General features: G+C 50.8%; 1 protein-coding gene across 2 annotated transcripts in view; it reads right to left on the bottom strand.

Moving 5' to 3' along the window:
* Positions 1 to 2,098: 2,098 nt before the first annotated feature.
* LOC102090055 (myogenesis-regulating glycosidase) overlaps positions 2,099 to 12,735 on the bottom strand; it is a 36,283-nt gene continuing 25,646 nt past the window's right edge. For both annotated transcript variants that reach the window (XM_065047045.1, XM_005507789.3), the window contains exon 2: positions 2,099 to 4,517. In XM_065047045.1, coding sequence (XP_064903117.1) covers positions 2,286 to 4,382 — 2,097 coding nt within the window. In that variant the 5' untranslated portion in view covers positions 4,383 to 4,517 and the 3' untranslated portion in view covers positions 2,099 to 2,285. The remainder of the gene's footprint in view (positions 4,518 to 12,735) is intronic.

Genomic DNA, 12,735 nt, shown 5'->3' with positions numbered 1-12,735 from the left:
CCAATTTGTTTCAAAGCAGATTTCAGCGAGGTACCTGTGGGCCACAACAGCTGACCCACATGATCCCAGCTGGGAGTGTGTCCATCCCTACCCAGAATCACAGCTTTTATTCAAAGTAAGAAAAAAAGCCAGCAATTTTTGGGAAAGACTGTGGTGAAAGTATAAGCTGACAGCAGCAGCAGAGTCCCTTTGGGCACATGGCCAGGCTGGCAGCATGAGGAGGAAAACAACCTTCTCAATCACTACTCATCCCAAGCTGGGCAGGAGCTGCCAGCCTGCGGGTACCTTACACCAAGAGAGCCATAAAAATGGTCTGGGCTGACGCAAAATCCCAGAGGCCAATTAGAGAAAAGCAGTGATTTTAATCTATTTTATTATTATTATTTGCCAGTGGGGCTGGGTGCTTTTTAGCTTGGTGATCATGAAAGATTAAGGGTAATAAACCCTCCCCAAAAAAACAAACAAACAGGCAGCCTGAGATTAATGATGGTCTGGGGGATAGTTCCATGTTGCCAGCAGCTCCAGCAGACAGCTCTTCGTCAGCACAGGGAGCACAGGAAAAACAATCTAACTGAACCTAACTGAAGCTTAGCAAGGCAAACAAGATGTCCCTCCGGCAGCACACAGCCCCGGCATGGCAGGACGATGTGGAGAGGTGGACACGGTGCCACTTGCTCACAGCATCCCTCCAACACTGGCGCCCTGTCGCTCCTCACCAGCTGTGCAGCAAGGAAAAGCACTGGGGAAAAGATCAGGAAAGGATGGGGTTCTGGGCGAGACACCTTTGCAGACAAATGGGACCTGGCAGCTTGTACCATCCCCAGAGTTTGCAGAAAGTCTCGGTGATGCTTTCTCTTTCCCCCGGCCTGTGATGCAGGCAAGAAGAAGACCCATGTGTTTGTGTATAGGGCACACGGATTATAGGGGCAGATGTTCCATACAAGGGGTTGAAGCCTGGCTCCCCCTCCTCTGCCCAGCACTGTGGGCATCATCTCCTGGAGTGGGAGAAAGCCCATGGTAAGGACCCAGAGATGGTCTGTTAGCACTGAACACTGCTGCCACACTGAGCATTGCTTTCCCTTCCACATCCCTAGATTAAAGTAGGGGGTTTTGCTCCCCCTCACCACACCAGCGATAGCATTACCACAGCTCGAGCTGCTTTTGGGGCCATCTAGAAGATGTTCTGGCTGAGAAACAGTGGCACTGCTCTTGTGCCACTGTGACCATGCAGGGTCTTTGTGGCATAATGGACTTGCTGGTGGGTGGTAGAGCTCTGAGCTGATTTTGCAGCTGTTTCACCAGAACACCAAACGAGATTTGCAGTGAATGCGATGTTCTCCAGCCCCTGTTTACATTTTATAGGGAACTGCTCTTGGGCAAACCCCTACAGAAAAGCGCTTTTTCCTGCTTTGGGGCTATGCACAGCCTTATTTCCCAGGTGCCTACTAGCAGCGTGCTGGGGTCAGCAAACTGGTTTGTTATTAATAATTATCTGAACTCTCTCAGGAGTATGATAGCTGAGTCCTCTCCTGGGACCTGATGGACTGCACCCCTTGGCTCTAAATGTGGTCCCAAAACACACACGGATCCTATGAGGTCCTAACCCATGTGTGACTTGGTGCTAGGTTTTAATCTTGATTGCCTTGAGATTTCACCATGCTTGACTGAATGCACACCACAGACCTAGTTCTCTATAATTTTTTTCAATAAAATGGGGAAAACAGTCGCAACAGCATTAGAAAGTGCTATAGCTTCTTTCTGCTTGCTCAGAGAGCTCGGGCTATGAGAAATGCAAACTCCCCTTACTGCTGCATCACCACCCACCCGATATGCAGGCTGAAAATTTGATGCATTCCTCTTCAGGATAATCACAGACTGCTTTTTGTAAAGAAAAAGGAACTATGCTGCAACTGCCTCCTTCACTAAGTAAACCAAATTATAGATATCTCAAGGAATCAGCTGTGAAACTGAGTAACAAAGGAGTCCTTGTAATTTCCTTTATAAACCACAAGTGTGCATGGCATTTCTTGCTGGGATAAGATCATGAGCAGAGACAGTGTTTCTGTATGTTGTATTTGTCATATGCAATAACAAAGACTGTCATACAATATATTTTAATAATTAAGTTATTCTACAGCACTTGCCAAACAAAACAGAGGTCACAGTGTTTTCTTTGAATTTTATGCTGAAGTATTTCTAATTTAAAAACTATTAAAATTCCCAAGTCATAAAAGTGCATGGCTCATTCAGCCCCGAGACCATTGTGTAGCTCATGGAGGATCCTATTAGGAAACCCAAAGGAAATAGGCGACTTCATCCAGGTCGACAGGATAGTCTGTGAGCAGCACCGGGGTCTTCTCAAACAACTCCCCCTTGTAGCTGCGCCACTTGCCCGCTGGCAGGTAGACATCACGCTCCTGCTTGCCCATCTCCAGGACAGGGGCCACCATGAGGGTGTCACCAATGAGGAACTGGGAGTCGATCCTGTGAGTGGCCTCGTCACGGGGTGAGATCCACCAGATGGGACGGATGATGGGGTCCCCAGTGTCGGTGACCTCCCCAGCCAGCTCCAGCAGCAGCGGGGCCACCAGTGTCTCATGGAGCTCTGTGAACTTCTGTGCAATCTCCACCACCTCCTTGTCGTAGAGCCAGGGTGGGATGGAGAACTGCATGGAGGGCATGAAGGCCGAGAGCTCCAGCCACCGAATGTACAGCTCTCGGTCAGGGATTTCCACTGCCCCATCTGTCTTGTTGGGGAGGAAGTTTCCTCCAATCATATCTGGCAGTACAAATGGGTACCCCAGCATGCTGATGGTGAGCACCGTGGGGATGAGGGACTTGAGGCCGAGCTCGTAGCCCCAGACAGAGTCGCGGTCAATGATGCGGAAGAAGCAGGAGATGTTCTGCGACTGGTAGCCCACCCGCACCTCGGCCAGCTCGTAGAAGGGGATGGCCATCTCCGTGTAGCGCCGCGACCAGATGCTGGGGTCCGAGAGCGGGCGGAAGGTGCTGAACTGCTTGGGCAGGTAGCTGGTCTCGCCTGCGTCAAACTTGAAGGACGAAATGCCATACTTGTGTCGGAGCTGGCGCAGGTGGCTCTGGAACCAGTCCCGGGCTGCTGGGTTGGTGAAGTCCAGGACGGCCCCGATGCCGTTCCACCACTCCATCATGGCCGGCAGCCGCCCTGACGGCTCCTTGATGAACAGCTGATTCTCAATCCCCACCCCAAAATTGGAGGAATCTCTGTGTATGAAGGGATGAATCCACAGGGTGACCTTAAAGCCATCCTCCCTCAGTTTTGCAAACATCTCTGTTACATTGGGGAACTTGACAGGGTCAAAGTCAAAGTCCCCATAGGCTTGTGTGTACATGTCATCAATTTCAATGTGGCTGCAGTTAAAATGGTATTTCTTTATGTTTCTTGCAAAATGCATAACTTTATCCTGGTCAATGTCTTTTTTGTAGAGGGCCCAGGTGGACCAGATGGGGTATCGGAAGGCGTTCTCGGCAGGGATCTTGGAGGGCTTGTTGAAGTACCGGCGCACCATGTACTTGTGGATGGAGGTGACGTCGGAGCCCACGCAGACGCGGTAGCTGAGCTCGGGGAAGGGCTGCTGCCCCGGCGGCGGCTTGTAGGGCGAGTCCTTGTAGCGGGCCTGGAAGAAGAGGGTGCGCTCGGTGGCGTTGAAGCCCAGGTGGAAGGGCACGGAGTCGTTGATCTTGATGGCCGCCGCCTTGGAGGAGAGCCAGTAGCGCTCCAGGATGCCGCCGAAGCTGTCGCGGAAGGAGTAGACGTCGCTCGTCACGTAGGGCACGGGCTCCTGGTAGCCGGCCAGGCGGATGGGCCAGTGCTGGGTGCTCATCTCCGAGCCCCCGTACCAGTGGGCGTCCTCCCAGAACATGGTGTGCTCCACCGCCGGGCCGGCCGCCAGCTCCTCCCAGCGCACGCGGTAGCACATCACCGTGTCCTTGGGCTTCACCGTCTGGATGAAGAAGTTGAGCGGCCCCCGGCCCGACCGCGTGCAGCTCAAAATCTCGCCCTCCTTGGAGCACGACTCCAGGTCGAGGCTGCCCGAGCGGAAGGCCAGACGGAAAACCACCTCCCCGTGCTGGTTCCTGATGACAAAGCCGTCCGCCCGCAGGTCCATCAGCTCCGTCTTGAGCCGCTCCGCCTTCCGCAGGGACACCGTGTAGTAGCACCAGGCCACCACCGCGGCGATGAACAGGACGAGGCCCAGCAAGATGGCCCCGAGCACGGGCCTCAGCTCCTTGGCGGGCTTCTGCTTCACTGGCGTGATGTTTTCAGGCAAATGTGTTTCTTTGGCATCTCTCTTTCGAGCCTTTCCATGTTTTCCCACGCGCTGGGTAACCTGTCTGTCCATGACTCCTTTGCAGCCTCAAGCCCTGTCTAGAATCTCTGCTGCGGAATTTTTTTTATCTCCAACTGATGGATAGAAACTCCAAGATGCTGCACGAAGATATTCACAGCCTTCTTTCCAAAGCCCAGCCGCTCACACCTGCAGTGTTATTTCATGAACAGTAAACACCAAGAAAACCAACTAAATCTTGCTAACAGCCGTAGCTCCTCTCCTCCCGTTTGCAGCCCGGCAGCGCCCGTGGCCCTGCAGCTCTGGCTCGCTTTGCTCTGTGCGGCAGCCTGTTCACTGGCAGCTGGGCTGAGCTTTTTTGGAGCGGGGCTGTGCCAGGATTCCCATGACCCTATCCTGGCTGCAGCCTCGCTGCGTCCTGCAGAGTGAGGGCGAAGGGATTAAAGTCAGGCCAGAGCATGGACAAGAATGGGGCCAGGGAAAGGGGCTGGTACCTGAGCATACAAGCAAGATACCAGACGGCAACCTGTTTTTATGTTAATTATATGCCCTGCCAGATTTCCCCAACTGTCACAACTTCTCTGCATCAAATGCAGGCAGAGAAATGCTGCACTGAAGTGTCCAACCTCTGCCTGCTGTTCCCCACCACCTCCCGGACACGTAGCTGGCAAGCAATGTTTTATCTCTCTGCACTTTGCTCCTTCCTTGAGCTGCAGGAGGACATGGGGATGCAGGGATGTTGGGATGCACGTAATTTCTGGCCAGCACCGTGCTGCTCTGGGGGTGCTGGGTAGAGCCCTTTGGCTGCCTGTCCTGCTGCCTGTGCAGGAGAAAACACTCCAGTACAGGCTCTCTTGTCCTGTCAGGGGAAAAAGAGGATGTTTCCCTACATTCTCTTGTCAGTTTTTTTATCCTAATTCAGCTTCTGTAAATTCCAGGCTTATGTCAGGCAAGGTGCTACAGTGTGCTGGGGCTGGAAGATATTTAGATACAGAGTGTGTTAAAATGAAGTTGTTGAAAGAACAGGACTATATTAAAACCTTGTTTTGCTGAGAAATGTACAAGAAAACAACATGCATTCCAGGTGCATCAAGCATCACAAAGCCAGCTGGTGCAGTGCAGCTCACAGTATCTGAAAGAACATCCATTGCCAACAAAAGCAACAGGGGGGGAAACTGAGGCAGGTGGCTGGGGAGCAGCACGCTCCATGCAGTGGGGCTATTGGCTTCTCTGGCCCCATCTTGGGACCTGTGTGATCTGACAGAATGAAAACTTGCAGGAGAGGCCTGTATAGAGAGGAGGAAAAAGAGCCAAGTTGCTCACACAAACCGTGCCCAGCGATACATGCCAGACGTATTTACCCACACCGCCATTACCTCAGTATCTAAGTATATAAAGATGATAAGCTGCCCAGGGAGCTGTTAAAAATACCAGAGGTCACCAAATTTGGGATCGATCGCAGCAATCTCCCAACCGCCTGAATGGGCCGCACAGTCACTTCTTGTAATGAGCTCTCAGGGCTGAGCGAGGCTTTGCCGTGAAAAAGAGCCAAAGTGGATAAAGCCCTTCCCAGGTGAGCCCTGTCTGGGATAAGGGGTGAGAGAAGGAAGGTCTCTGCTGCACCAAAGAGATGGTGGTCTGGGAGAGGGACAGCTTTGGGGGCCAGGTTGGGTTACCCGCGTTCTCTGGCACTCTGCCAGCCCCGAAGTGCTCAGACCTGGCAGCCTCCCTGCTGCTGGCGCAGCTCCTCACACGGCTTTGCGGCTCCAGCTGGGGAGGCTTCCAGCAAACCCTAGTGTTTTTGCAAAACAACTTCTTTGCTTTGAAGATGTTTTTATGTGCTGGGTCAGCCCTTGCTTGCCGTCCTCGGAGCTTTCCTCCTCTTCTTCCTTCCTCTTTTTGCTCTCCCAGCCAGACTGAAGACAGAACTTGCCTTCAGGATGAGCCCCAGCATTTTCCAGGGTGAAAAAACAAGGAACAGAAAGGGAGATGGAAACAACTTTTTCAGGACTACTTGGGGTTTGTTTGTTTGTTTCTTGTTTATGATGTTTGTTTGTTTGTGCTGGTAGTGGTTCTTTTTAATATGTTGTTGATTAATTAAAAAATAAAAATCAGGACACCAGGGTTCCAAAATCCCCACAAGAATAAATGATGTAGGGGAAGTTTCACAGCTTTCTATGCAGTGATTTCTCCCCCAAGCAATCACTTTAGATCCCTTGGTTTGCCCCGGCGGGCAGAAGATCAGTGGCAGAAAGACAGTATACAAGGGAGTTAGGGCTCCAGGGCCAAGTTGTCCTGTTTCCAAGGCCTTTTGGTTTTTCCTCCCTCTTATGATGTGGAGGGTTGCTGTGTTGGTACCCCAGTCCTGCCCCTCACAGAGGAGAGGTACCACCTGGGAGATGTGGGCAGTAGGTGGGAAGAGCAGGTGCTGGCACATCTGGAGGCAGAGCAAGATAAAATTGGGATTCCTGGTATAGAACCCACTAAGGTAAGGTAAGACTCTGAAGCTGCAAACACCTGCCCTTCAAGGCTTATGTTGCATGAAAAAGTTAAACATTCACTGCCCAGGGTCAATGAGGAGTCTTTCCAAGGGGTGCCATGGGTGATCCAATACCCAAATCCAGCCTTTTCCTTGGTCTGTCTGTGGGGTTATGGCATCACAGTGTCTCCTCCCCATGAATATTCAGCCAGTGCTTGCAAAGCCTTTCTGCCCCAGCAAATACTTAACACATACAAAGTGCAACCACTTCCAACCACCCCAAAAGCCAGATGCCCCAGAGATGCAGGCACAATTGTATTTTATTTTGGCTGGTTTTTCACATGCTGATCTGCTATGGGTCTGGCCCCATCAGTTCCCTAGCCCTTCCTCCAAAAGGAGACAGGATTCCTAACCCCTAGGATCTAAGCAGCCCTTAGCATGCACAGATTAAACATTGATGTACCCAACACTGTGACATGCAGAAAATGAGCAGGGACTTTAGACCCTCTTAGAGGTAAACGGGAGCTTAGCAAGGGTTTCAAGTGATGAAACTTATGTCAGCCTGCTCAAAGGGCAGCTACACACCTAAACCCCTTTGTACACCAACCTCAGAGCCTCCTCCAGACCAGGTCTGTCCCCAGCGACCTCTCTGATCTCTTGGCACATGTGACACAAAGTTTGTCAGGCCTCAGTCCAGGTCCAAGCTATGTGACATCTGAATCGTCAGACTTTTGCCTTTCCAACGCATTTACCTGCCTGCTGGTGCACGGAGATCTTCACTCATCAAATAACACATCAGGAAACAATTCTGTCTTTGAACAAAGGGATAGTTTTCTATATTAAGATTCCTTTTATAACAGGCTATCAAACACTTAGGAGTCACTATCAGGCACTTGTAGGGAGAGTATATGACATGTTCTAGCAGAAAGCGCCATAGATAGCTATAAGTCATGGTCATAAACAAACTATTGCCCTGTCAAACTCTGCAAGAATCGATTAATCATTTACCTTTTAAACCGTTTCAAATGGGACCTTTTTAATGGAAAACACACCCAAAGAAGAAAGCAATTACAAGTAGTTCTCATTTCCCATAGCAGCCTGGCACACACAGGTGTTGTATGGGGGCTTTATAGCTAAAGGGGCCCAGGGGAGCTTTGCCCACCTCTTTTTTATTGTGTGTAGATATGATGTGAGAAAAGAGCTATCTGCTGTCACTTCAGCCAAGGAGGGGGAGCGAGGGAGAGCCAGGGTTATCGCATGAGCTGCCACAGATTAGCCACAAAGCCAACAAGGCTTAATGGAAGGGGGAAGTGTCTGGGCGACACATGCAGAGGGTGAGGTGACATTGCCAAGGACACTCTGCAGTCTGTGTGATGCAGGTGGGGGCACCAACGTCCCTGCCAGAAGCACCCAGTGCTTAGGGAGCACCTGGAACAACCTGAGAGGGACGTAGACACAGTGGAGTAGGGACGTAGACACTATGGGGTGCTGCAAGACCTGCTCCTCCTGGAAAAAACTCAAAGTTTGGTTGTGACCCAAACATGGAGTATATTAACCACAGCACTCACCCCTTGCCCCAGCTCTGGGCTTTGAGCAAGTCTTGGTAGCGCAGCGAGGGCAACGGTGACAGCTGGCCTCACCGCCTTGACCCTTGGCCTGTGCAGATCTCTCCTTGGGCTGAAACAGCAGTTTGGTTCATATTAACCCCATATCAGCAGTAGAGTCCAACCTGCCGGAGGCTTGTAGCTGTATCTTGCAGAGATACACCAACAGTGGGGAGAGACCTGCACCAGCTCACACCCACCAAACTGCACTGAGCAGGCAGCCACACTGATTTGGGGGTCTCTGCACCGCTCACCATGTCTCCTGGTGCCTCGAGGGTTTTTTGCTCATCTTGGCATGGAGCTGGCTGCATGGATTCTGCTGGCTTGTGCCTGTACAAAGTGCTGCTGCAATGCTGGTAACCCCGTGCAAGCCTGACAGTCCTATAAACCCTCTGGAGATATGTAAATCCAGGTCTAAAGCAGAATTATTACCTGGAGTTTCTCCTTACCCAGAGGATCCCAGTCCCTCACTATTGGTAATAAAGTGGAGTTTACTGCACAGGTCTTCCAGTGCTAATTGCTGTAGGGGCAGTGGAAAGTCCTACTCCTGTCCTTGTATATGAACAAGTTCTTCCTTCCTAAGCTGGCAGAAGAAAAACATGCAAAATATTTTTTTTCCCCCACTTCAGGGCTCTCTCTAGCTCCCGAGCCTGCACACAGTATCCATGTGCTGCTCCCAGCTGCAAGTAGTGGCCACAGCATGCTGAGAGCCGCTCTGCCTGCATCCTTGGGAAGGAGCTCCATCTGCTGAGCCAATGCCCCAGGCTGAAGACCAGGGAGTACTTCCAGGCTTGTGTCAGGGCTGCAGAGTCACCACTCATCAGACATACCCTGGGCATCACCAAGCCCGTCAGGCCCTTCTGCGACAGCATCAGGGCTTGTGAGGAGCTCTGGAGAGTTTTTGAGGTGCCTTCCCCTGATGAAGAAGCAAATGGAGCAGAAAGTGATAAGCAAAGCACAGATGAGGGGGAAAAAAGGTTATTGTGTGCCACAGCTGCAATCATGTGAGCAGGCTGGGGAATGGCAGAAATATAGGAAAAGATGGGAGGGAAAGGGTGCTCTCATCGCAGGCTGTTCTGCATGAAGTTGGTGAGCTGGGCTTATTATGCCAGCTGAAGGAGTAAGCCAGAAGGGACCTGGGTCCGAGCTGGGCTTTCTCCCACTTAGATCCAGGCTCTTATGGAGGCAAAGCTTGCCAAGAGAACCCTTGGGAGCTGCTTGCAACAGCAGTGAGATAAAGAGGCTCAATATCTTGAAGGCTTTCCCCTAGGAGGTGAACCAGTCTCAACTGCTATTTTCTTGTGAGAATGAACTAGAGACTTGCCATGAGTTCCAGGCAGGTCCTTGAGGGATGCTTCAATCTCAAGGTTAAGGCAACTGCCTACCAGGGTGAGGGTCCTGGGCACTTGTATCTCATACCTGTCCTTGTGGGACTTCTTGAAAGCACTGATGCACCCACAGAGGGAGACAAGGCTCCCGAGCAGGCTGAGGGCGACTGCTCTGGGCTCCCCACAGTCTCAGTCTGCTGCTCACATGGGAGCAGGGCTGTGAGGACCACATCTAACCCAGGCGTCTCTGGAGATGCTGCTTTGTGCCAGACCAGCACTACTTCCCAGCCATAGGGGATTTTTGGTAGGTAAAAAATCTCTTTTTCCTTTTTCATCCCTTCTTGAAAATACAAGATTTTTACTGATGCCAGCTGCTTCTCCATGATCAAAAGCTTCACTGAAGAGACAATCTCATGGTGGCCAGATCCCTCCTTCAGCTTGCCTTGGCACTTACCCAGCTTTGATCAGGGCAATGAAAGCCCATCTTCAAAGTGGATGTGGATGGAGGAATGAAACATGGCTAGTGGTAGCCGGCAGCCAGAAGGATGTGATAGGGTGTTACCACTGAAACTCAGCCTGGCCATAAGCGAGAAAGGCTTCAGAAATTACACACCCCCATGGCTGAAGCTGATCCCTTCACAAGCACTTTGAAGAAGGCACCCAGACTAGACAGAAACACCTGCAAAAGGCCAGAGAGCTAGAAAGAAAGCTAATAAGCATTTGCACCCCTGCTTGAAGGAGGTTACCCAGGGAGAGAGGAAGATTTCATCCCTAAAATGCTGAACAACAAGAGAACCCCTCAGAGCCCCAGCCCTCCTCACTGCAGGGACCTGATGTGAGTTTTGCCATCCCTGTCCTGGGGTGACACTGGGGGTACAGGATTGAGCTCAGATTTTAAGCCACTTGCTGATGTCCTGTGGCTTGCTTGCTCCAATGCTGGTGTGAAAGCCTGATGGATGGCTGTGCTATGCCTGAGCATCCCATGGGTTTTACGCTAGTGAAATATTTGCCTCTGCTTACTCTCCTGATGCTGTGCATCAGAAAGCTGTGCCTGTCCCACACCAGACAGAGCTGTATTTGGCTGTCTGGTGAGTGATCCCTGTGTTTGAAGACATGGTGGGTAATACTATGTCCCCATCAGGAGATGAAGTTTCGCTTCATCATAACTTCATTCTGATTAAATTCACCATGATCTGCAAAATGATGAGAAAAAGCAATGCACTCCTCAAACTGATGATGGAGCCAAGAACAAGGCTCCAAGGGACTTGGGTCAGCAAGGACTAACTGACATGGAAATTACATGACCAAGAGCCAGCAATTACAGGACTACTCTGCTCCACTTGGGAGAGATCACAGCTGGAAAGTAGCTTGTTCTTGCCCAGAGGCAAGCTGGGAAAAGCTGTGGAGGCAATTTGGAGAAAGCACCCTTACATACGGGGCTACCCAGAGATCTGGATTCAGAGCCTGAACAAATCCCTTAGTTTCTGTAGGTGATAAATCTGACCCTGGTGAAGGTGATGCCTATGTTATCAATGCTTATAAATAACTGAAGGGTGGGTGTCAAGAGGACGGGACCAGACTCCTTTCAGTGGTGCCCAACAACAGAATGAGGGGCAACGGGCACAGACTGAAACGCAGGAGGTTCCATCTGAATATGAGGAGAAACTTCTTTGCTTTGAGGGTGCCAGAGCCCTGGAACAGGCTGCCCAGAGAGGCTGTGGAGTCTCCTCCTCTGGAGACATTCAAACCCACCAGAACACATTCCTGTGTGATCTGCTCTGGTGAACCTGCTTTAGCAGGTGGGTTGGACTGGATGATCTCCAGAGGCCCCTTCCAACCACAACCATTCTGTGATAAGCAAGCCAATGCACTGCGGAGGAATAGGTTCTAAGGCTACAAAGTGATTTTATTTGCAAATGCTTTCTTGCATGTATAAGAAATAAGGCAAAATTGGTGTCCTGAAACCCTAAAAATCTCAATGGCTGACATTCAACTGATTCATTTTGGTCTGTGTTGACATGTTAATTTTAGACTGACCACTCTTCTTCAGGGCTTAAAAATGGCATCTGTTTCTGGGTTAGGCTTTCCTCAGTCTGGTGCAAGTGGGGGATTCAGTGGCAGCCTGAACATCCCGTATCTCATTAAGGGATTGCCAAAGCTGGGGCAGGGGGAGTGGGGTTGGGGTGGGCATGGGATTAAAAATTGCATTTGGTTATGGTGTTAAGATGTATCTCTGGATGGAGCAGATCTCCAGATGGAGCAAACCTCCAGTCCGGTACCCCAGGACAGGGTGTTGGGCAGCAAGGAGGGCTGGGTTCTGTTCTGTGGCATCCCTTGTCGCCATCAATGCCAGATGGAGGTGACGGCACTAGAGCCGGGGACAGCTGAGCAGAGATGCTTCAGGACATCACACTGGAAGACGAGTACCAGCACATGACCTCTAGAAGAAAAGTTGGCGCTTTTCTTTCTTTCATTCCTTTCATTAGGGCAAGGAATGGAACACGGCTTAATAGCAGATGGGAGAGATTATTTGAAGCAAGAAGATACCTTTAAAAACTTGGAAGCGCACTTTGGAGAAGAAAACACCTGGATTTCCCACAGGCTTTGCACAGAGTTTTATAGGCCCCAGCAAGAACAGAGGAGGTCCAGATTAAGAGGGAATATCCTGTCAAGGTTAAATATCTGCAGAAAGAAAGGAAGCGGTGGGAATGAAGATGAGATCATTTTCCCCAGGGAGGTGACAGGGGCTTGTTCAGGGCACAAATCTGAGCTGTCCGTCTTGCAGAGGCAGGAGATCTGCTCAACACTCTGGGACTGGGAAATCCTGAGCTGCAAATGGCAGGAAAAGGTAGGGCACACACCTAACTATTTTCTTAGTTTTCCCTTGGCATCCTTTGTGGATCCCTGCTGGATTCAGACCTGGGGGTAGACCTATGGCCTGACCCTCTATGATCTTCCCAACACTGAAATTACAGCAAAGAGCCTTGACAGCCCAC

Source organism: Columba livia, chromosome Z (assembly GCF_036013475.1).
Source record: "Columba livia isolate bColLiv1 breed racing homer chromosome Z, bColLiv1.pat.W.v2, whole genome shotgun sequence".
Classification (NCBI taxonomy): Eukaryota; Metazoa; Chordata; class Aves; order Columbiformes; family Columbidae; genus Columba; species Columba livia.
The sequence above is the reverse complement of the archived record's forward strand: the minus strand, read 5'-3'. Positions and strand labels throughout refer to the sequence as shown.